General features: G+C 40.5%; 1 protein-coding gene across 4 annotated transcripts in view; it reads right to left on the reverse strand.

Moving 5' to 3' along the window:
* Window positions 1-25,901, reverse strand: part of TCAF1 (TRPM8 channel associated factor 1) — a 49,912-nt gene that overhangs the window by 20,068 nt on the left and 3,943 nt on the right. For 2 of the 4 annotated variants that reach the window (XM_036087228.2, XM_036087229.2), the window contains exons 1-2: window positions 15,514-15,666; window positions 8,227-8,860 (exon numbers count right to left, since the gene is read on the reverse strand). In XM_036087228.2, the coding sequence (XP_035943121.1) occupies window positions 8,227-8,846 (620 nt within the window). In that variant the 5' untranslated portion in view covers window positions 8,847-8,860; window positions 15,514-15,666. Of the gene's footprint in view, window positions 1-8,226; window positions 8,861-15,513; window positions 15,667-17,705; window positions 17,870-25,901 lie in introns of those variants that run through there. The other 2 variants (XM_036087230.2, XM_036087231.2) reach the window with 2 other exon arrangements.

Below are 25,901 nucleotides of genomic sequence, written 5' to 3' on the forward strand. Positions count from 1 at the left end.
AAGGTTGTTGGTGAACAGGACGTTACTACTCTCAAATTGTCACACCATAGATTAAACTAGTTACAAAGGGGGAAAGGCTCTTACAATAGGAAAATCTGACTAACTCCAATTTAACTAAATGGCTAACTCTATCATTACCGGTAACAGTAAAACTGACATCACATGCCTCCCCGATTTGATACATTGTAATGAACACAATTTCACCTATGTAGTATTCTTGCCAAAAATGTCTGGACTGAGTATAATCATGAGAAAGCAATTAGACAAATCCAAACTGAGGGGCATTCCACAAAACAACTGGGCTAGATGCTTCAAAAACACTAATGTCCTGAAAGATAAGAAAAGCTGGCAAATGTTTTGGTTGGATCCTATATTTTTTTAAAAAATCTAAAAAAGGCATTGTTGAGCAATTGCAGACATCTGAACATGGACATTAAATAATAGTATTGTATCAATGGCACATTTTTTGAGATCATTGTATTATGGTTATACTGGAAAAAGCCCTTGTTTTTAGGAGATACATGCTGAAGTATTTAGATGTGAAGTGTTACTTTGTCTATATCTTACTCTCAAATGGTTAGGCAAAATAATTATTCCTATGTGTTTACATAGTATATGTGAGAAAATCTAACCACTGAGGTATCTAGGTGAAGGGTGTGGTTATCATTACATTATTCTTGCAACGCTCCCGTAAATGTGAAAAATTTTTAAAAAAGATCTGGGAAAAAAAATGAAAGAGAACTACAGGAAGAATAGAAAAATCATGTGTAATTTCTAAACAGTGAAAAGAGAAAAAGAAACTCAACCAATGGAGCAAAAGGCAGAAAGGGAAAATTTTAGTATATGTGCTGCTGAAGCGAGCACTGGAAAGGGAAAATTTTAAAAGAAACAACAAGAAAGTATAACAGAAAATATCAAGTATGATGATAGCAACTAGAGCATCAATTTTCTCGATTATATAAATGGATTATTTCTCTTGTAAATGGCAGAGGCTCTCTGTTAGGTTAAAAAATCAGATTTATAGTAAGAGACAAATCTTTTGGAAAAGATACAGAAAGACAGAGTAAAAGGATCAACAAAGAAGCAAAACAAAAAAAAATAGGAATAGCTATTACCGTATTAGACAAAATAGAGTTCAAGGTGAAAAATACTAGTTGCAAGAAAGGATATGCTAGACCGACAAAACATACACACCATGAAAAAATTCATGAGTTTTTAGGATACCAAAATATAGCTTTGAAATATGGAAAATAAGAACCAATTCAATTCTAAAATCACAGTGGGAGTACAGAACAATTGTTTTAGAACTCTCTTTTAAATCAAGTATATAAAATTAAGTAATTTATGGAAAATATGAATAATCCAGTTGATCTAAAGGGTAAGTTTAGACATATGTACATAACAGAGAATTTACAGAATGCTCTCAAAAAACGATACTGTTATTGATATTTTGCTAGGTCAGAAAAAATAATGCTATTGAAAGTATGTGATAACAACATTGTGGTTATATTTAAAGATCAGACCTTAATCTTTTAGAGATACACTATTTTATGGATGGAATGATGCACTGTCAGGGACTTGCTCAAAACAAACTGGAAGAGGGAGGGAAAGGGCAGGTGATGAGTTGAGACCAGTTAGCAGGAGTTGGTAATTGTGGCACCTGGGTGATGGGTACATGTTTGTTCACCATTCTGATTTCTATTTCTGTATATGTTTGAGGATTTCCAAAATAAGTTTCTAAAAGGAAACTGACAAGTATTTAAAATGAATAGGTATATATCTAGCCTGTGTAGGTTTTAGTGAAAGGATATTCATTATATCTTTATGTATAGGAGAAAAATTAGAAAATAACTTTATTGTGTACTAATAGGTGAATGGTTAAGTAACTTATGGAACAATCCAACTGTGGAATGCTATACAGCTATTCTGAAAGATGATGTACGTTTATCAGGTGCACATGGAAAAATGTTCAAGATACATTAAGTGAAAAATCAAGTTGCAGATCTCTCTCTCTCTGTTTCTCTTTCTTCTTCCCCAGCTCTACCACCCCCTCCCCCGCATGTACACACACACACACACACACACACACACACGGAAGAAAAGTCAGAAAAGATAGAGTCCAAACTCTGGGGAAAAGAACGAATTAGTTGGGGCAGAGGGAGAAGTGGAGATGAAGATCTTTTACTTTTTACTTTGCATACTTCTGGATTATTTCAGTTATTTTTCAACAAGCATGTATTTTGAAACTGAAGAGAGGAAAATGTTCATAAAAAGAGAAAGAGATCTGAATTGTGATTTAGCAATTACTCTTCTAAAGTGCCCTGTCTTCCCACTTGGATTCGTTCTCTAAAACATCTTGTTTATTTTTTGAGAACCAACTAATGCAATTGTAGTCTACATAACTAAGCATGAAGTGAGAATGGTGGAGTAGGAGTTAGGTCCTTATGTTTACCCCCACCACGCCTGGCCATGATCCTGACATAAAATTCCATAGTTAGCATTCTGAAAATTCCTAACATGTAACAGGCAATGACCTCTAACGATTTGTGGATCCTTGTTATAAATAAGCTTATTAATTAATATCCGCTCAGATTTTTTTGTTTTCCAAACTGCTTGGGAAGTAATAGCTATGATTATCTCCCATAAACTGACAGTTTTCTTTCTTCATTTCAGCTAATTTCAAGTAGATTACTCAATTTTCAAAATTCTGAAATTTTAATGATCTGGAATTCAAAGACTTTTTTGTGTGTAATATCCTTTCATGATCTTACAAAATGAAGGGAATATAAATCGTTATCAGTGTGTAATGTTTGTCAATTCAGGTTTCACAAGGGTGTTTTCAAGTCAAGGAATTTGGAGCATGCAGACACTTCAGGGTATGACCATTTGTACAACATTCTTTTCAATGCATCTCTGATGACTTTGACTTTATATGGGGATCACTGTAGACTGAAAACCATTCTCAATGGCCTACAGCCTAAAGGAGGACAAGGATGTTCTACTCCAGCACTTTCTATTCAGAGGGAAAAAGAGGTAGAAGGATATGCCAAGGTCACGCTGCATTTACTGGCAGTAAGATCCAGGGGTTCCAGTGAAACTCAATATCACAGCCCCTTCCTACAACAGTTGTTCGGTTTTTGTGATTCCTTCCAGGTCTTGTTACTGGAGATGTTTATGTGCTTTTAATTCTCAGGTCTTTGGAAATCATTTTCTTGGCATAAGAAATAATGCCTGGGATATAGAATATAATCCATAAATGCTGGCTATATAAATGGATGAATGAACAACAGAGTTGGAACTCTTTAATAGAAGCCTGAGGTTTGGATAAAAATGAGACAAGGGACTTCTATCCCAAAGAGGAACTAGGCAAACCATTCTGGTTGATTCTCCTAAAACCTCCCTAAGATTGATCATCTAATGATGCATTTTATCTGCATCACATCTCTTATTGGTGGAGCCAGTTCAATCTCTAGTACCTGTTTTATTAAATGTATAAATGTTAAATTTATAAAATGTGGCAGTTGATCATGATGATGCTGTCTCAGTTTGGTGGAGGAAGTAGGTAAAAACATGAGTTAAAATGCCAATACTTCATACAACTGGGACAACATACATGATCTGGAGTAAGGCACCATAATGATGGATGCTAGGTAAGTTTCAATGGTTGGGAATAATATTCATGACATCATACTCATATACCATAGTGTGGAGGCTGGATGTGAAAATAATTAAAGTGTTTTAGGTATTTGAGCGTTTTTCTTAATTCACTGAATCCTCACAACCATCCTGAAAGGCAGCCATTATTAATCCCACTTCAGAGATGAGGCTTGAGAGGGTGACTATGACACCAGGTTATAGAGCGTGCACCAGACAGTGCTTGGGAACTTACTGAAGTCTTCCTTCTCTAAAATCTGGGCCTTTTCCAGGTTATATGACTCCTGAGTCCTGCAGTGAGACTGTGAGTAGTTTATGACAATGGACACAGTGTTTTGTCAAATGAAATACTTAATAGAAGGTGAGTTCCTTCTGCACGTAAAGTACACCACCACTGGCCTAAGAACTAGAGGCACAGGAGAGACACTGAGGATGAAGATGATAAGAGAGGAGAAACTGCTCAGGGAACAGACTACAGGTGGCTTGGTCTTACAGAGGGCATGGAGACTAGCATTCCTTTTTTTTTTTTTTTTTTAAGATTTTATTTATTTATTTGACACAGAGAGAGACAGCGAGAGAGGGAACACAAGCAGAGAGAGTGGGAGAGGGAGAAGCAGGCTTCCCGCCGAGCAGGGAGCCCGATGCGGGGCTCGATCCCAGGACCCTGGGATCATGACCTGAGCCGAAGGCAGACGCTTAATGACTGAGCCACCCAGGCACCCGGAGACTAGCTTTCTAAATGCAGATGATGATGCTTTCCAGGCAGGAAGGGAGGGCAGTGACTAGGAGGCTCATGTCCTGACACCTGTGGGTATTCTCACCAGGCTAAAAGTAGATCATCTGGTTTTATTGCTTAGGGATTTGTTTTTCTGATCATAAAGTAGATGTCCTCTGATAAAAATTTGATTCATCTTGATAAGACCTGCCACAGTTTACTCTTAGAAGGGCGAGAGGATCCCAAGATCTTATTTAGAATTTAGTAAGAAATATGCAAGTAATAAGATTAAAGTTACCTTAATTCACATTCCCATGTTTAAATGAGGGCTTAAAAATAAATAAATCCTTTGAGTAACTAAATCCATAGGGGTTTTCAATCTGAACTTTGCTAAGCATCTGATGGAAATAATCTTCCTTCTTGAATTCTAATAGAAGCATCCTGGTGTCTTGCATTGTCTAATGTTTCTAAAACATTTTGCAGATATTCTGTATAGTACTACCAATCACAGTAAGAGTGGAGAAAGATCCAAATGCTCAACAGCAGGCAAATGATTAAATAAGTGAGGCATTCTCATGAAGTGAATCAAATATAACTTTGAAGATTATATAGAATGAAAAATATTTGTGAGTGGAATTCAAAACAGTATGTATACTAAGATGATAACTATGTAAAATTATGGATGAGTGGGGAAAATAATATGCAAAGATGAAAAGAGTTGTGTTGTAGGTTTATGACCTATTACTTTTTTTTTTTTTTTTTAAAGATTTTATTAATTTTTTGACAGAGAGAGACACAGCGAGAGAGGGAACACAAGCAGGGGGAGTGGGAGAGGGAGAAGCAGGCTTCCCGCGGAGCAGGGAGCCCGACGCGGGGCTCGATCCCAGAACCCTGGGATCATGACCTGAGCCGAAGGCAGACGCTTAACGACTGAGCCACCCAGGCGCCCCGACCTATTACTTTTTAAAGTGAACATTTAAAAATATAGGAGATATTGAAAAATATTGAAAAAGTGGCTTAAAAGAGTATCCCATGAAGAAGATTCATAATTCAAATGTACTGGCAATTGGCAATACATACACACATAGACATATTTGTATGTGTATCAGAGATGTTAAAAAGGTAAGTGAATCATTTGGAGAGTTAAATTTGGTTTTCTGTTTATGTCATAAAAGTATTTATGCATTGACAGATGTGGAAGGTCTTTAATGTGACTTGTGAATTATTTTTCTTGTCTTTTAATGTTCTTACATGTGAAGTGAGGTAATGAAATATATACCTTATTAATAAAATTTGGTAGAAAGTTAGGAAAATAAAAGTTAAAAAGTAAAAATCATCTACCATTATTCCATGACCCAGAGTTCTACCCATTACTGATATTTTGACCTTTTCCTTCTATAATATTTTCTACACATAGCTATATTTTTTGAACAAAAGTGGGAACATAATGAAAAACAGGTTAGTATCCTACTTTATTTCATTTAATAATACCCCCTAAAAGATTTTCTCCATGCCCTTAATTATTCTTGGAAACATAGTTTTAATGGTTGGTAAATCTGTAATTTATTTAGCCATACTACTCTTCCCTATTACAAATAATGCTGAATTGCATATCCTTGTACATGAATCTGATTATATCTGATTCTTTTTTAAAGTCCTATTAAAAGACGTATTAGGGGCGCCTGGGTGGCTCAATTGGTTAAGCGACTGCCTTCGGCTCAGGTCATGATCCTGGAGTCCCGGGATCGAGTCCCACATCGGGCTCCCTGCTCGGCGGGGAGTCTGCTTCTCCCTCTGCCCTTCCCCCCTCTCATGCTCTCTCTCTCTCTCTCTCTCTCTAATAAATAAAAAAAATCTTTAAAAAAAAAGACGTATTAAAGGTTTATTAAGGCCTAATTCACATAAAATAAAATTCACTTGATTTAGGTTTATAATTAATGGATTTTGATATACCGTTTGGCAACCACCACAACATCAGGTGGGAGAAAGATCACTTAATGTCTACCTTTCAGCATTGGCTACGTGAGAGTGAATTTTTTTTTTTTAAGATTCTATTTATTCATTTGAGAGAGGCAGAAAGAGAGAGCACAACTGGGGGAAGGGCAGAGGGAGAGGGAGAAGCAGGCTCCCCGCTGAGCAAGGGGCTGGTGCAGGGCTGGATCCCCGGACCCTGGGATCATGACCTGAGCCGAAGGCAGACACTTAACCGACTGAGCCACCCAGGCGCCCCCATGAGAGTGAATATTAAGTGAACTATGGGGTGAGGAGGAGAGGGTTTTTTGTTTTCTTTTTTTCCATACTAATCTCAACCCATGCATTTAATCAGTATTTCACATCTTTCTCTCTCTCTCTCTCTCTCTCTCTCACACCCACACACACACACCCTCTTGTGCCTTTTACTTTCTCCTCCATACTTCTGTCACCCAGTCAGCTCAGGAAAATCACTCCTGTCATCTTCAATCCATCCACAAGTTAAAAAATGACCCACCCAACATATGAACAAAGCTATGCTATACCTACCCGCAAAAGCAAGAGTTGTGACACAGTCTTACCTAGTAAATAACCAATACTGATAACCCACAATCTCCACAACAGAGTCTGCATACTTCCCTTATTAACTCTGATTTGTTTCTCAAGCATTCATCTTCAAGTTGATTTTACATGTGCGCATACACATGTATCAGTACACACACACACACACACACACACACACACACACACGTACAGCCCAACCCCCTCAACCCCACAAGCTGAGAATCATTGATGATGAGAGGTGAGTAGGCCAAAGAAAAAAGAGGTACGATTTTGGTAGAGAAAAACATCTGTGAAGGCAAGTAAGGGGGATTAGGTTGTTTAGAAATAGAAGTATGGTCAAGTCTTACCTCCCTATTCCTTAGGATGAAAATCATTGGTAAGCTGAAAATTTGATCAATTTGGTCAGTCATTATGCCTCAGAACGACTGTGTCTTTCCTCATGGCACATGTGGGGTTTTGTTTCAAACGTTCCATGCCAAGAAGAGGCCATGGTCCATGCCCTATGTGTCCGTACTAACCCTCGTATGCCTTCCTCACCCAATCCTACTTTACTCTGCTCCTGCCAGTCAGAAATCCCAGTGCTCTCTGCTCCAAAGATGCTTCGAGTTTTAATGTACAACAGGGCGTGGCCTGGTATACTTCTTATACTCTTGGGACTGCTCCAGCCTCTAATCTCCCCCATTCATCCACCCAATCACCAGCCAACAAATGTTTCCTGAGCACCTGCTAACCTGCTCTACGTTCAGCACTATATGAGATGCGAACAGAACAGACTGGGCAGTGCTCTTAAAGAACTTCCATGTAGCCTGTCTCTGTACCCATTGCCTGCCTCCCTCGTTCTTCAACATCAGGTGTTTTGCCTGCAGACATAAAATCCTCCTCTAACTCCTAGATTTAGCACAAACAACTCATGCTATCTTTTCTTCTAGATCACCTTCTGAATCGTCTAGTTCTTACTTCCATCCCAGTCCCATCTGGCTGGACATTTCAAAGCCTTTCCCACAGCTCTTTAGACTTTGTCTTATGGGGTCCCTCATGTCTGTTTTCCATTTCCTCACATTTAGCTAGACACCAGGGAAATAATGGTCACTAAGAAGTTTTCTCTGCTCAAAGAGCTAAGTGGTCTGGTCTGGGGAGGCAGTAGCAATGGGGACCTTGATTGGTTTAGGGTGATCTGTTTGATAGAGGGTAAATCTGCTTGATTTAGGGTGAATCTATGCCTAAGTGCCAAGTTCTCTTCTGTTAGCCTGGGAGCGACCGAAAGACGAGAACCGTGTCTTTTTTAACGTGGGACCAAATCCCCACTGGGGTAATGCACTCACCTAACTAAGACTGGAATCTTGGGCATCTTCTTGGAGACTTTGAAGAAACTTGTGTCCCCTTTGTTGTCGGTGAAGTACACGCCGGCCACACTGGTCACGAGGTTGCCAGGGAATGTGAAAAGCACCCTTTCATCATCGCCCTGGTTGGCCCAGTCCCAGGCCTGGCCTCCAATGAGCAAACCCCCTCCACGTTTCATAAACTTGACCAACTTTTCCGTCATGGTTTCATTGTAGGCATCAATGCAGTAAACCCCCAGGGAGTCTTTCACTTCTGGCTCAATCTTCGCCTCCACCCCAGAACCCTCAAGGATTTTGGCCAGGGGTGCCAGGGATGGGTGTACACCAATGGGAGCCCCTGGGGAAGAACAGAGCCAACCCACTGCATTGAGGAGAAAGGGAGCGAGCTGGGCTTCTACCAAGTAGTCCTCATGGGACACCACCACCAGGCGGCCTCGGCCATAGGAGGAGGCAGCAATGAGGACCTGGCCCATGTCATTCACCATCACTGGGAAGGAGGCCTCTCCAATTAGAAGCAGTTCACATGGGATGGCATCTTCAGGGACATCCCAGCTTGTCACTCCATTCATAAGGGCCTCAAAGGCAGCAGAGGGAGTCGCCATGGCTGGATTGACTTCTGTAGAGAGGAAAGCAAAGACTCAGTTTGGCGAAGAATGGATAAACAAATAAATAAAGGAGCCAAACAATTCATTCCTCCCCTAGCAGGGACAGTTCTTCCCACGACGCAGATGAGACAGACTCTGAATTGACTCAGGGACTCACCAGGGGTGTCAAGGTATCCAACCCAGGAGACCCCATCACACCCCTCCCGTTCCTCCTAAATTCTTGTGGCCAAACCAAAAGAGCTTGACACTTTTCCATTGCAGAAGGAAGCAAACCTTCGAAGTGGAGAATGTGGGCAGAATAGTGCCCCCAAAGAGATATCTGTAAGTCCTAACTCCCAGTACCTGTGAATGTGACCTTATTTAGAAATAGGGTCCTTGCAGTACAATCAAGTTAAGATGAGGTCATGCTGGATTTGAGTGAGCCCTAATTTAATGACTGGTGTCTTTTAAGAAACATCTGGATGCAGACACAGACACACAGGGGAGAATGCTAAGAGAAACTGGAGCGATGCATCTAAACACCAAGGGAGGCTAGAGGTTGCTGGTGAGCACCAGAAGCTCTGGAAGAGGCATAGGACAGATTTTCCTTCAGAACTTCCAGAAAGAACCACCTTGCTAACACCTGGACTTCAAACTTCTATGCCCCCAGGCCTGTGAGAGAACATATTTCTGCTGTTTTAGGTCACCCAGTTTGTGGTGATGTGGTACAACAGCCACCGGAAAACTAATCCAGTGGTGCCGCATGCTGCCCCCTGCCCCACTCAACTCCCACACTGATATTTTTAATCCCAGCTTGGGGATCCCAGAATTTCAGTCTGGAAAGTCTGGGTCCTCAGAGAAGCTTCTTTGGTCGCAGTCATAGGCTGGGGAAGTGGAAAGCATAAGTCCTCTGTGGCTTGAATCCAGGTCCCAGACAACCAGGAACTATGGCAGATTCTTACTTGTACCTGGACACAGTGGAGAAAAGTGTGTATGTCTGTGGATGCGTACTCACATAAATCCTCTGCTTCTTCACCATGAGCTCCCTGCTTAGGATGCTTGACGTCTGACCTCCACTATATACACTTTACTGAAGCAGTTGCCCCAAGAGCAGCTGTGTTTTCATAATCAGGACATCCAGGGGTTGGCATTCTCACTGCCCACTCGGTGGCACCAGGCAATGCTGCTCCCCTGGTCCCTGAGGCTCTCACCGCAGGTAATGTTATGGCCAGAGCCAACCTCATCATCTTCAACCTGCTGACCCATTCACTTTCTATCCTTCCCTTACCTCTTCTGAAAATGCAGATGTTCCTTATGTTTTTATCTTTGGTCCTTAACATCTTTCTATTTCCCTTGTCAGAGAATATGCTCACTCTCAAGGTAATATGGCAAAGCAGTTACAAGCTCAGGCTCTGGAGTTAGGCTATCTGGGCCTGAATCTTAGCTCTGTTTGCTTACTAACTGTGAGATGGGGTGACACATCTCAGACTTCACTTCCTCATTCATTAAGTAGGGACGAGAGTGTCTAGCATATAAGGTTGTCCCAAGGATTAAAGGAAATAACAAGTTAGGTGTCTTTCAGTTACTTATTATATATATGTGTATATGTGTTTATTTATATGTATGTTTACTTATAATTATTTGGTTAAGAGTAAGCTATTTAACTTGCAAATGTGCATAATAGAGAATTCTTATTTTTTTAAAAGATTTATTTATTTTAGAGAGACTGAGTGAGCGAGTGGGGGAGGGGTAGAGGGAGAGAATCCTCAAGCAGACTCCCAGCTGAGTGTGAAGCCCAATGTGGGGTTCGATCCCATGACCCATGAGATCATGACCTAGAGCCAAAATCAAGAGCTACCCAGGCGCCCCATAGAGAATTCGTATAAAGTGAACAAAAACCAAACCTAATGTCAGATTTTATAAAAACTGAACTAAGCATCTAATGATTCTGATTTTATAGTTTTCACATTTTGGAGCCAATGCTAACACTAATATTAATTATTATTACATTTAGTTCTCAAGTGTTTCCACAGGCCCTTGAGAAAGTCCCGGACACAAGCACTGTGCCTTCCGCAGGCACAGATGAGAAGGCCCTGGTTCTGAGGTAACGAATAAACTCAAGATCCTCCTGAAAGAGCACACTCTACCATCTGCAGGGGTCTCTAAAATTAAGAAGTCTTAAATTTAGTCTTTTCCCTCCAAACTAGCTCCTCTTAGGCACATTACATGAGCTCAATGTCCCTAGCTGCTAAGGAGGGTGACATTTACCTCAGAGAATCTTTGAGATGCTAGAATCAGCAGGCAGCTGGTTCACAAGAGCTTGTCCTTTCCCTGCTCTTCCTGGTGTCCACAAATAGCCAGGACAGCAAACCGCAAAGAGTCACAGTTGTGCCCCTTCTCCCTCCTGTCCCCTATCCAGCTGGTCACAGTCCTGTCAATGTCATTGTTCAAGGTTTCCAACCATAGTGCCAGGAACCTAGTTCAGATGCTCAGTAATTCATTCCTCGACTAAACTGACCCAGTTTCTGAGTCACCAGGGTCTGTTCTTGCCTCTGTTCTTCTAAAAGCCACTGATAGCATTATTTCCCAGAAGAGAACCCCCTCCCAGAGCTTTGCTTTTTCCCACAGGGTTAAATCTGACACCTTCATCCTGGGCTTTGAGGTCTCCAGGGCTGGCTGCTCCTTACAGTTTCCAGCCACCTAACCTCTCTGCAGCTTCCAGAACACTTGGCATCCCTGGACATGCCCTGCTTTCATTTTAGAGTCTCTTTCCATTCTTTTCCCTTCCTGTTCCCTCTCCCACCTCTTTCTATCTGTTGAAATCCTACCCTTCTAAGAGAAGATATTCACAGAAGAGGAAATTTAAATGGCCAAGTAGTCTGTGAAAATACTCTCAATCTCACTAGTCAAGGCAATTGAAAATAGAATGCATGATGTTGCCCACAAGATTGTCAAAAAGGAAGAAGGCAAAGGAGGAGGAGAAGGTGAAGAAGATGAAGGCAGATAATAACGCCCAATGTCCAAAAGGCTAGGAGGACATGACCACAATTTGCTGGAAGGGCTGAGAAGCTGAGAGCAATCTGAGGGTGGCAGCTCCGTTTCAGAGGTGAGCCTATCCTCAGGCCAGCAATCCCTCTTCTGATGACCTTTCTTACAGAAACAAGAGCAGCAGTATTAAAGATATATGTACAAGGATGCTCACTGCCATACAGAACTACAAATGGAGACAGATAAATGCAAACCTAGAAATGGAGATAGATAAATGACAGGGAATGTTTTCCAGAACCATCTATGACTTCTGTGGATGCAGCTCTCTAACCCAAAGCTCTCTAACCCTATCCCATTTCTGCATACTACCCCACCTCACAGTCTGGTATTACAACATAAGACCCTGGGGCATGGCCCCCAGCCAGCCACGGATGCACACCCCCTAAAGAGCTGCCCATCAGACCCCTTCTCTCTGGGCCCTGGTCACCGCCAGGGCTGGTACTCCAGAAACACTCAGAGCAGAGAACTCACGTTTTTGTCTCCCTAGCTGTATTTCAAGCTAGCTCATGGGAGAACAGTCTGTGGAGAAGTGACAAAGGGATGGGCAGGTGGCCTGGAGATTTGAAAAGTAGGGGACCAGAACGAAGAGGGCTTTTCCTGTGGAGTCGCCTCCTCCTACCTGCTGGGGTTTGGTAGGGAACACTCAGGCTCCCCTCTGATCGGCCAGTTTCCCCTGTCCTGCACCACGAGTGGGACTGGGATAGAGCCTCAGCCTGATACCAACGCTGTGTGTGTGGCAAGCCAACGTCTGAGAGGGAGAGTGTTTGGATAAAGGATGATAATCTATATTATAGAATATCATGTCGCTATTACAAAGAATGAGTTAAATCTGTTTTGCATATGTAGAAAACCCTAGATATACTTTAAGTGGAAACCTCAAATCACTGTAATATATAGCACACAAACCCATTTTTGTAGGGATGAAGATAGTAACGGTAGTACTAGTAATTTTAGTAGGAGTAATCACAACACACTGCTTTCCAGGTTCCAAGCATTATTATAAGTTTCTTTCATAAAGTATTTAATCCTGACAACAAACCTGTGAGGTATGTACGATCACTATCCATTTTATAGGTAGGCAACAACAAACAAAACAAAAAATGTGATGGCCAGAGAATGTGTTACTTGCTCAAGTCACACAAGTGTGAGTGGTGGATCCAGGATTCAAACCCAGGGAATCTTGTACTGAGTCCACATTCTTAAGTACTAGAAATATATAAGCCTGGTTAAGGACCAGGATTTTCTATACAAGAGAAAAATCTATGGGGGCCACATTTTGACATGCCAACATTAACTGCATTAGGGAGGGAAGAGGTGAACAGTATTCTTTCTCCCTATACAAGTCTTCATCCTTTGAATTGTATGTATTACTGTTACAGTTAAAAGTAACACAGGTAATATAACTTCAAACAAGCAAGTAAACACACATTAAATGCTTGGGTATATATATTACTGGATTGCTTACCTGATCATATCTCACCTAAAATGTATTTTTTCATCTCCCAATCGGCTGAGCATTTACCTACTCAAAAAATCTGATTCCCTCCTCTATGAGGTTCTTTGAATTTTGCAGCTGGTTCTGTTCCCACCTTAACCAGCTATATCCATGACTCCAACACCTGACTTTTTTAAACCGAAAGCTTCCTGTTTATGCCTGTTTACCCTCTCCTAGCTTGGGGACTGCAGAGGGACACAGCCTGGGGTGGGGGCAGGGTGGGGGAATCCCTTTTATTTCTCTCCTTAAGTTCTTCATCCTTGGTATTCCTTCTGTGGCTTCTGCTTTCTCTACTCTGGGCCAACTCGGCCCTCTTTCAGCTTGCTGGAACCCCAGGCACCTCTAAAGCACGCTCAACCTGTAACTCAGGCAGAGAGCTTTACGAGTCCCCTACCCCTACCACAGAGGCCCCATGCAACCTAAATGGGGCTTCCCTTTAAGAGATGTATTTGGAAGGGAAGGAGGGTAGCAGGCCTGTCTTGGATACTGCACCACATCCTGCATTATAGTTTGATTTCAGATCCAAGTAGGGTAAGTGTCTGAGATCAGGGCTATGTGGGTTCTTTGGATTCTCCAGGAGAATGAAGAGATGCTCCGTGGGTGGATAACGGGAGTGATGGATGGTGTCAAGGGCAGACCGAGATCACTTCTTCGGCAAACAGCTCGCCTGGCCTTGGCAAATGATTAATAGCACAGACGTTCAGTCCTATGGGTCTTCTCTTCTTCCTGCCATTTTCTTCCATGAACCCTTTGTTTCTTTTTCCTTATACATCCAATACCCTGTCCAATGTCCATCAACTTCTACTAAGCTAGAATTGGGGTGGGTTCACCCTTCTTTTGTATTCTGTCCTACATATTCCCAGATCAATTTTATTTATTTTTGATTGAAAAATGGTTTAATATATTTAAAAAGAATATGAAATACATGTATTAGAACGTTAATTTTAAAAATTAAACAGATTCCTATATACCTACTACCCAGCTTAAAAAAGAGACCATTACCATTATTTTTAAAGGCCTTCTTGTCCTCTCTAATACTTCCCCCATTCCCAAAAAAGTAAGCACGATTTAAAATGCTGCTTTCCTATTCCCCTATTCCTATCTTACTACACTCCCTTCTCAATTCCTGAGTTCCCCAGGGGCTCTCTTTCTCTCACTCATATTTGCTCATTTCTCTCACGAGGGAACTCCCAAGAGAACAGCATCACAGGGAGCACAAGCCTGGGGGTGTTGACCAGCCTGCCTCCCACAGCACAGCGTTCTGTGAAACAAGACAACGTGGGACACAGGTCGTTCTTAAATTTGAGGGGCTGTCCCTACTGAGTTCTGGTGCGGGATCCTCTCGGTTCCTCCCCAGGCCCTCACCCCAGCCAGACTTGTACACAGGCCCAGAGCCAGTCCGCGAAGAGCGTGTTGGTGACGTCAGAGGAGGAATGGAGAGGGGCTGGGGGGGGGGAGGGCAATAGGGGGAGGAAGGGAGCTGAGCAGAAAAGCTCTGCCTGGCAGGGCACGCTCCAGACCTGTTGGCACGGTTTGGGTGACGTAGGGGTACGCAGACCACTGGCACCTCTTGCACTTAACCCCCCCCACACACACCCACCCACACACACCGGTACCCCGGGGGCTAGTGACAGTGGGTAAGGGAGCTCAGTCCCAGAGCCAGTGTTTGCAAAGATCAAAGGGCAGTAGGACAGAAGTGATGCTCTGTCACCAGCCACCTGTGTGACCCTGGGCAAGCCCTGCCTCGTCCCTGGTCTGGGGCATTCTCATCCGACGAAGCTGCGGAGGAGATGCTGTTCTCCCGTCGGGCCTGTGCTATCTCGACCACACAAAGCACGCAAACACAAACATCAGATGCCAGAACCCGGAGAGGGGCAGCAATGCGGCAGCGGCGACGCGGAGCCCAGAGCAGAGAAAAATCAGCAACAGAGGCTAGGACACAATCAGCGAGGGACCTGTCCCAGATCCGGGGGCCCCTCCCGCAGGTCCCGCAGGTCCCGCAGGCCCCGCAGGTCCCGCAGGTCCGCCCGCGCCCCCTCGGGCCCCCTCGGCCTCCGGCACCGCCCTCCCCCAGAGCCAGGCCGAGTTCCTCGCCAGCCGCCCCTTCTCCCGCCTGCGGGGCTTCGGCAGGGGGCCACTCACCGGGTCGCGGCGGCAGCCGGACGGGGCAGGGCTGGGTGCAGAGGGGACGCACCGTGCGGCGGGGAAGGGGCTTCCCTGCAGGCAGCGCCGCGGCGGGCGGGCGAGCGAGCTGGTAGCGGAGAGGAGGCGCAGCCGGGATGGAGGGGGGGAGGAGAGGTTCCCGAAGAGTCTCCTCCTCCCCACTTCCTCCCGGGCGCGAGAGCGAGCCCGAGGGGCGGCGCTTGGCAGGGGACAGCGCTTCTTTGTGTCGCCGGCCCTGCTGGCTCGGCATTGCGGCGGCCCCCATCCTGGCAGAGTGGACGGCCGTTCTGTTAGAGACAAACTTCCCTGACTATTCGTTACTAAGGGAAAGGATGAATAAATGATAGGACACCTTCGGTGCCAGATTATTCAATTCTTAGGAAGAGCTTAGATCTCCATTTGGTTGGGGGGGATGTACTTGACATACTGCGGAGGGGGGATAAAAATTGTACAAAACTGTTAGCTGTGCTTTCGTTTTTATAATTAAAAAAAATAGCCCTTTACGTATTTGTACTATGATGGGAGAAGGGAAGACTACATCTCTACCTGTTAATATTGTTTGACCTGAGGAAGAGCGCAGGGCAACTTTTATATAGCTCTGCATTGTTTGCATTATCTATGTTTCTTTTGTAAGTTATGAATATATTATATTTCAAACGGACAATAGGTACTAGAGTCTACCTTTCTATGTACATTTCAGTTCCTATTTCTTTCTTGAAGTCTTTTCTGATCACCGGTTGACAGCTGCCCTCCCTTCCGTAAACTGTGAGTTCTCCTTTGTCCAGTGACTTCACCGTCCTCAGGAGCTAGTTCTAGCATGTGAAATGCAGTTAAAAACTCAAGACTGTCACCAGATGTCCCGGATTCAGATCTCAGTGCTACAATCTACAGGCTGACCTCAGTTTTACTTGTACAATAGGAATGATAAAATTAGTACCTATATTACAGATTTATTGTAAGGCTGAAATTAAGTGAGTGAATACTTGTAAAGTTCTTAGATCAATGACTGGCATGCAGTAAGACTGTACTAGTGCCTGTTAAATAAAATAAATATTCAGGCTGCCCTAAGATTCAATACTTCATGTTCCAGGAAAATGCATACCTTTTAATATACTGGCTAGAGTTTTGGTCCAAATCCAAGTCGTACTTCCTTTCCCGAGTCCCCTTCAACCTCCTTTTCCGCTTTCCTTTCTTCTTTAAATCTTTCCCCAAATTGAACCATATAATTAATAGCCAATAAGGGATATGGGTAGGTGAGCTCAGTGGCATAAAACATAGAAGGAACGCCAGGAACAGAAATCAAGAGAACCTCAATTCAGGATCCTGCCCAGTGAAGGACCACCTGAGCGACAGTGAGCACGTCCTTTATCACCGACAGGGCTCAAGTTTCTGAGCTAATAAACAAGGAGGGCTGGAGACTTGCTTGCTAAGTCCCTTTCCAGTCTGAAATGACAAGACTAATAGCACCGCAAGGCAAACCCCCCAAGTACTGAGTTGCATGGAAAAATTTAAAATGCAAAACAAAAACGCACATATTGTTTACATAAAAATAAATAATAAAAGGACAAAAATATACGTGAGAAGGATAGACCCTAACTTACATCTGAGGATGGACATGAGATTTCATGGGGAAAAGATTTTAACTGTCAGGTTTTGTTTCTTAGAAAGGAGGAGACACACACACATATACACACACGGGGGGAGGGGGGAGACACACATCCACATCCACATCCACAGGGTGGGGGGCGGGGAGAGCAAGTGCGCTGAAGCAAAGGTAATAAAATGTCCGCATCTGATAATTCTGTTATATTATTTTTTGTACGTATCTGCAGCTTCGAAGCATTTCATCATGAGAAGTGTTGTAATAGGGCAGAAATTCCTGAAGAAGAATGAAGCACGAAAGAAATAAGAGCCAGAGTGGTAGAAAAAAGCAGAACCAGACACAGAGATGGAGAGACCGCAGGGAGTCCCCTTTGGAAGACATCTGCCTCCTTAGGCCCAAGCGGTCTCAGGCCCAGACCCTGACTACCTTCGCAGCCCCGCAGGCGCCCCCTCCCCCGCGCTCCCCCGGACTCTGGCCGGGTCGCTCCTTCTCCCACCCCAGCCGCGCGGGCTTGGTCGGTGCGCCGGGGCCTGCTCCGGTTCCAGAACCATCTTTAGACGATACTCACCCGTTATCCAGCAATTTTCACACCGGGCTAACCGGAGGGGGAAGGGACTGATCTGCAGAGACGTGACAAGGAGACAGGGCAGTCAGCCTTGCAGACTCGGTAATTGGCGGAGGTGGCGGTGGGAGGCGTGCAGCGGGGAGATGGGCTGCAGTGCAGGGAGGGCGAGGGGGGTACCACCCGGGAGCTGATTGGCGGCTGCGGCGGGGGGGCGGAGCCTGGCTGGCCGCCCCCAGACCTCAGAGGCCCTGCTTTGTGTTGAGACGATGCAGCCCCAAATCCTGGATGGAGTCCCGGCACGGCTCCGAGTGCGACAGGGCGATTGGTTAAAAAACAAATCCGTAAGACTTTACCGAGGGAGGGGTTGATAAATATAGATTTGTATATAAAACGATACATAACTATTTACAAGAAAGAGTTAACTATACATATATGTGCCAGGAGTTAGGCTGTATCTATATTAATATTTTTAATGAACGTTTAACATGGTACTAAAAATAGAGCTTGCATTTTTGTAGGAAAAACTTTTTAAATATTTATATATGCTTATATAAACACAAATTATGTGGAAAACATACATCAAACAATTAGAATCAGTTACTTCAGACAGTTAACAGTAGATTACTTTTAAGTATGTTTTCTTCATACACCTCGTTAACATTTCAGTAGAAATATAGATTATTTTGTGATAAAAATTGATAAATTTAATGAACTAAAACAGATAAAATATCCTTGCTCAAATAGCTGGTAGTGACACAGCCATAAATATGATTTTTCCCTGTGTGGGGGATTCTTGAACTTTGTCCCTAGTCCTGTCTCATTTTAGTCAGTAAGAGCAGGATATAACACTTGACTTTTGAGCCATAACCTGACTATATGGTCCCGCCTTGAATCCATGTCTGCTCATCTAGCTTGGTGAGCTCAAATTTAGAAGCTGGGGCAAAACCCAGCTTGTTCCCTTTTATGGCTGGTCCCAAAGGCCTGAAAGATTTGTGTGGCATCTGTACATTCTGCTGTTTCCTCACCCTTCACCCATCACTGCACTGGCCCCTATTCTCTGGGTGCCTAAGGACAAGGTGTCCCTGATCAAACTGTTCTCAGGAAGTGACCAGTAAAAAGCTTTCTCCCCTACCACAAAACAGTGTCCAGGCCGGACCTTTGACAGGAATGTGGTTTCAGTGGTAAAGGAGATAGATTCCTACATCCTGTATCACTTTGGGGTTTCATTACAACTCCCCAAACTAGAGTAACCATAAGTCAAGAACTGTGTTTTGTTCTTCTTTAGATTCTCCACTTCATGTGGCCACAAACAGGTGCTTGGTAATGTCTGCTTGATGGATGGATGGACAAGATACATGACTGTGGGATGAGGAAGGCAATCTTAGCACACTCCTCAACAAGACAAAGAGTAGCTTAACAGTGAATCAAATCACAGCTTTCCTATGTTGTAAGTTTTCTCGTCTTCTTCATGTTCTTTTAATCTTCTCCCATAAGCCTTTTGTTTTCTTCCTATATCTGCTAAAATTTCAGCTAGTTCTAATCTCTCCCTCTGTTTCAAACTTCACATCACTTGCTCTGTTTTAAATCTTGTATCCTTCTAGAGTTTCTGTTTTTCTTTCCAGTTTCTACTTTGAGACTGCCATGAAATCCTGAATGTAATGAAATAACTTTTGAAATATTACATTCAGTAAATACTCAGCTAAATTGGAATGAATGAACAATTTATTAAAAACCCATACTATAAAATATTATGCAGTTCTGAAAAAGGATAAGCTCAAGTCATACCTTGAGGAATGCTTTCAATATATATTTTCAGCAAAAAATTTGTAATGCTCCTAGTATGTGTTTATGTTTATCTAAGCAGGAAAAATAAGGACATATTTGGCTACCTCAGGAAGTGGAGAGGGTTGACCAGTAATTTTTTCTTTAGACATTTATTTTTATTTTTTTAAACTTTTTTTTAAAAAAGATTTTATTTATTTATTTGAGAGAGAGAGAATGAGAGAGAGAGAGAGCATGAGAGGGGCGAGAGTCAGAGGGAGAAGCAGACTCCCTGCTGAGCAAGGAGTCTGATGTGGCACTCGACCCTGGGACTCCAGGATCTTGACCTGAGCCAAAGGCAGTCGCTTAACCAACTGAGCCACCCAGGCACCTTTCTTTAGCATTTTGTACTTTTAAAATGTTACAAACATAACATAATATATATATATATATATATATATATATATATATATATATATAAGGACTATTCAGTAATACCACTCTTAGGTATATACCCAAGAGAAATGTATATATATGTCACCAAAAGACATGTACTATAATGTTCAAGGCAGCACCATCCATAATAAGCTAAAACTGGATGCTACCCAATACTACCCTCCCTTCTTTCTTACCCCTAGTTCTGCCCTGGCACTATCTTCTATTACAAGTGTCTTAAAGATGTTATCTTCAGATAAATTTGAGAATTTATTTTCAAAAGATCTTTAAGGAAATTCTAAAGGATGTATCTCAAGAAGAAATAAAATAATCTGAGATAAATTATCTGAAATGTAAGACAAAATGGTAAGAGACTTCTAAATCTGGCACTGAGAGAATACCTTATTTAGAACAATCCTTCCACTGAAAATTCACAGCAATAAAAGTTGGACAAAATATAGGAAACAATGGAAGACTTGGAAGAGCAAACAACACAAGGAGAATTTGAGAAGCTATAATCCCAAGGGAAGAAATACACAGGACATGAGCTCTGCATCCACTGGGGATTTTCAAGTTCACAATGCAGAAAAAGTGAGGCCAAGCAGAAAGTGTCAGTCTTACTGATTCAAGATTCTCAAACCAACTGAACTCAGAGGGCAAAATTTCAGACGAGAAGCTATCTATGAGAGTGAATATAAAAAATCTGTATACAAATTCCCCTTAATTTGTCACTGGCTGACTCTTAAACTATGCACACACAGGAAGGGACCACTACCTCCAAAAAAATCCACCAAAGCTTGTTGAAAATAGCAGCTAAAATGTCAAACAGGTGACAGTTATTTCAGTACCTGTACTATTCTGGGAATAAAGCAGTGGAGGTCAAGTCCCACAAAAACAATACACTCTTAATCAACACACTCTTTCAGTTGAGACATGAGAGGATCCATGGCATATCAAAAGAATGACACCTTTGGAGTCAGGATTATGGTCTTGGGTAAAGGAAAAACTTAAATTGCACCAATTTTAAGAAAGCTTAAAACTAACCTTTAATGGCATGAAAGTACTCTTCTGGTGCTTTATCATTTCTCACCCCCACCCCCAAAATCCTCTTTGAAAAACAATAACATCAACCATAACTTTATGGTTTAGGGGGAGGCTAAAAATCAGATTACATTGCCAAGAACTCAGAAGAAACAACAAATAATAGAAACAGACTCACAGGTGGTTTGGACATTTGCATTCTTAGGGATTGACTTTAAAATAACTGAGTCAATATGTTAAAAAATTATAGAAGCAAGGCTGGAGAATTTCAGTATCATAAAACTCATACATAGACAACCATAAAGACTCCATCAAAAAACTGTTAGAACTAATAAACAAATTCAGTATATTCAGTATGGTTGCAGGATACATAATCAACATACAAAAATTAGTTGTGTTTTTATAAACTAACCAGGAAGTATCTGAAAAGGAAATTAAGAAAATAATCCCATTTACAATAGCATTAAAAACAATAAAATACTTAGGAACCAATTTAACCAAGGAGGTAAAAGATGACATTTATAAAACATTGAAGAAAGAAATTGAAGACACAAATAAATGAAAAGATATTCCATGTTCATAGTTTGGAAGAATCAATAATGTTAAAATGTCCATACTAACCAAAATTATCTACAGATTTAATACAATCCCTATCAAAATTCCAATGGCATTTTTTACAAAACTAGAAAAAAAAACCAATTCTAAAATTCATATGAACCACAAAAGAACTCAAATTGCCAAGGCAGTCTTCAGCTAGAAGAATAAAATTTGAGGCATTACAAATGCCCGATTGCAAACTATACTACAAAGCTACAGTAATCAAAATACTATGGTACTTGCAATGGGAAAAAATAGAGAGCCCAGAAATAAACCCACACATTTACATTCAACTCACTATCAACAAAGGTACAAAGAACACACAATGGGGAAAGGATAGACTCTTCAATAAATGGTGTTGGAATAACTGGATATCCACATGCAGAAAAATACCGTATATGAAAATCAACTCAAAATGTAATTAAGATTTAAATGTTAAGACCTGAAATTGTAAAGCTACTAGAAGAAAATATAGGGAAAAAACTTTTTGAAATTGGTCTGGGCAATAAATATTTGGATATAACCCCCAAAACACAGGCAACAAGAGCAAAAGTAAACAAATAGGACTACTTCAAACTAAAAAGCATCTGCATAGCAAAAGAAACAATCAACAGAGTGAAGGGACAACCTATGGAATGGGAGAAAATATTTGTAAACCATATGTCCCCAATAAGGGGTTAATACAAAAAATATATAAGGAATTCAAACAACTCCACTAGCAAGAAAATAAATAATCCAATTAAAAAATGAGCAAAGGATCTAAGTGGACATTTCTCAAAAGAAGACATACAAATGGCCAATAGGTATATGAAAAAGTACTCAAATCCACTAATCATCAGGGAAATACAAATCTGAACCATGACATATCACCTCACACCTGTTAGAAGGACTACTATCAAAAAGATAACAAGTGTTGGTGAGGATATGGGGAAAAGGAAACATTTGCACACTGTTGGTGTGAATGTACATTGGTAAAGTCATTAGAGAAAACAGCATAGAGATTCTTCCCCAACTTGAAAATAGAACTACCATATTATCCAGGAACCCAATTTCTGGGTATATATTCAAAGGAAATGAAATCAATATCTGGAAGTGATATTTGCACTCCTATGTTCATTGCAGTATTATTCACAGTAGTCAAGATATGGCAAATGACTTAAGTGGTTATCCAATGAATGAATGGATAAATAAATTGTTGTATGTATATTCAATGGAATTTATTTAGTCATAAATAAATAGAAGAAAAGTAATAAAAAAGTCATAAAAAGAAGAAAACCTGGCCATTTGTGACAACGTGGATGAACTTTGATGGCATTATGCTAAGTTTCAAAATAATTCAAAGACAAATACTGTGTGATCTCATTTATATGTAGAATTTAAAATAGTCAAACTCAGAAACAGAAAGTGGCATGTGCTGGGAGGTGGAAGAAATGGGGAGATATATAGATCAAAGGTTGCAAAATTTCAGGTATGTAAGGTAAATAAGTTCTGGAGATCTAATGTATAGCACAAGGACTATAGTTAATAATACTGTATTATATACTTGAAATTTGCTAAGAGAATAGATCTCAATTGTTCACACACACATACACACACACAAAAGGTTAACTATGTGAGATGATCAATATATTAATTAGCTTGATGTGGTAATCATTTCACAATGTACACATATATCTAAACATCACATTGTACATTTTATATATATGCAAATTTTCTCAATTATACCCTAATAAATGTTATGAATTAAATGTGTTATACAACTAGAGTATTCCTAAAACATTCAACCTAACACATTACAACATATAACTTCGAAATAAGAGGAGCAGAAAAATGGGGAATGAAGGAGTAAAAGAGGGGAGGGGAATGAAAGAGACAGATAAAGCACAAAAAATAATAAGCAAAAAAAAAAAAGAGAGAGAGATAGAAATAAATCTATTTGCACTACTAATCACAATATATATAACTGGAATAAATTATTCAGTGGTAAGTTATAAATTGTCAAACAATAATTTTTTTTATTTACTTATTTTTAAAGATTTATTTATTTGGGGAGGAGAGGGTCAAGGCAGAGGGAGAGACTCTCAAACAGAATCTCCACTGAGCATGGAGCCTGATGCCAGGCTCAATCTCATGACTCCGAGATCATGACCGGAGCCAAAATCAAGAGTCAGATGCCCAGCCAACTGAACCACCCAGGCATCTCTCAAACAATAATTTTAAAACCAGCATTTAAAAAATACCGGTAAGTTTATGACTATATATGACCTAAAACATAGTTTTAGAAAGATTTAAAGTCAAAGGATGAAAGAAAGATAAATCTTTCTCGGAGGTAAACACCAATCAGGGTAAACATTAGTCAAAGAAACCTTGATTTGATAGGTGAACAAATTAAGAATTTAAGCCAAAAAGCATTAATAGGTAGCCATAATATTGAATCCTTACATTATGTTAAAATTTTCAGTTTACTCCAATTCACTAATAACAGAGCCTCAAAATATATAAAGTAAAAATATACAGATCTACAATGAGAAATTTCAAAATCTACCATCATAGTGAGAGATTGTAACATACTTTTTGTCTTGTAATCGACAATTCAAACAGATAAAAAACTGGTAAGGATATGGCAGATCTGGATTGTATAATTACCACACTTGTTAATATAATTAGACACTATACATTATCTTCAAGCACACAAATGAAACTGATCATGTGCTAGATTATAAAGCTGGGTTCAGGGCGCCTGGGTGGCTCAGTCGTTAAGCTTCTGCCTTCGGCTCAGGTCATGATCCCAGGGTCCTGGGATCGAGTCCCACATCGGGCTCCCTGCTCGGCAGGAAGCCTGCTTCTCCCTCTCCCACTCCCCCTGCTTGTGTTCCTGCTCTCGCTGTCTCTCACTCTGTCAAATAAATAAATAAAATCTTAAAAAAGAAAAATAAATAAAGCTAGTTTCAATAAATCCAAAGGAATTGATATCATACATTCTCTGACTATATTATGAATTAGGTAACATTTACTGCAAGATAATAAAAGAAACCTCATGTGAGTAACTGGAAATTAAAATACACTGTTCTAAAAAAATGCATGGCTCAAATAAGAAATCATAATGAAAATTATAGATACTTACAGCTACATGATAGCAAAATATTCGTATCAAAACTTGTGAGATATAGCTAAAAAGCAGTGACACAAATTTAAGAGCTTAATGTGCTAAACATATGAGCTAAGCATATACCTTAAAAGCTTAGAAAATAACAAAAAATTAAAGAAGAACTAATAAAACAAATAACAATTAATGAAAAAAAAAACTAAGTTTCATGTATGTGTGTGTATGGGTGTAAGTATATGAAAGAGCTAATAAAGTAGTCCAAATTCTGGCAAAATTAGTCAAAACAAAATGAGAAAGTATATTTACACACATTAATAATAAAAACAGGTCATAATAATAGATGATGAAACTAAACGTAATGAGAGAATATTATGAACCATTTTATTCTATTAAGTTTGATTATATATATATAACAGTTAAATATCTTAGAAAATAAATTCATGAAAATTGACTCATAAGAAAACCTAAATAGTCCTATAATCCTTAAAGTAATTGAACCAACAAGTTTAATACCTTTTGATAAAGTAAACTCCACAACCTGGGGTTTTGCTGGTGATTTGAGGAAATAGTCAAGCACCAGATAATTCCAACCTAGCCCAAATTCTTCCATAGAATAGCAATAGTGAGAATACTATCCATCTTATTTTATGAGATGATATCAACAAATAATAAAGTAAGAACCAAAGAGGATAATTACATGCCAATCTCAATTCACATATATAAATGCAAATATCTAATGCTTATCTTTATATAAAAGTTATTGCATATTTACCATAGACAATTTATTCCAGGAAAGCAAAGCTGATTAAATATTAAAGATTGAATACTACACTTCATCATATTAACATATTTAAATGGAAAAAACATATGAGAAAATCAATAGCTACAGAAGAAGCATTCAATAAAACATCTACTTATAATAAAAGTGCTTCCCAGAAGAAGAATCAAACTTTCTTATCATGGGACAAGGCATTTACAAACTAACCATTGCAAATGCAATATTTAAAGTTGACATAATGAAATCTTTTTCTTTCTTAAGGAAAAAACAAGATGCCCTTCTCACCTTTATTCAACTCTATACTGAAGGTCCTAGCCAATGCAGTGAGACAGGAAAAAGAAATTAAATGTATAAGGATTGGAAAGGAAGAAACAATACTGTCGATTTTCAGATGATACGATAGCCTGTGTAGCAAATCTGAAAGATTGTACAGGTAAATTTAGAACTATTAATGGAGTTTGTCATGTTTGATATAGAGTCA

This window comes from Halichoerus grypus, chromosome 12 (genome assembly GCF_964656455.1).
Source record: "Halichoerus grypus chromosome 12, mHalGry1.hap1.1, whole genome shotgun sequence".
Classification (NCBI taxonomy): domain Eukaryota; kingdom Metazoa; phylum Chordata; class Mammalia; order Carnivora; family Phocidae; genus Halichoerus; species Halichoerus grypus.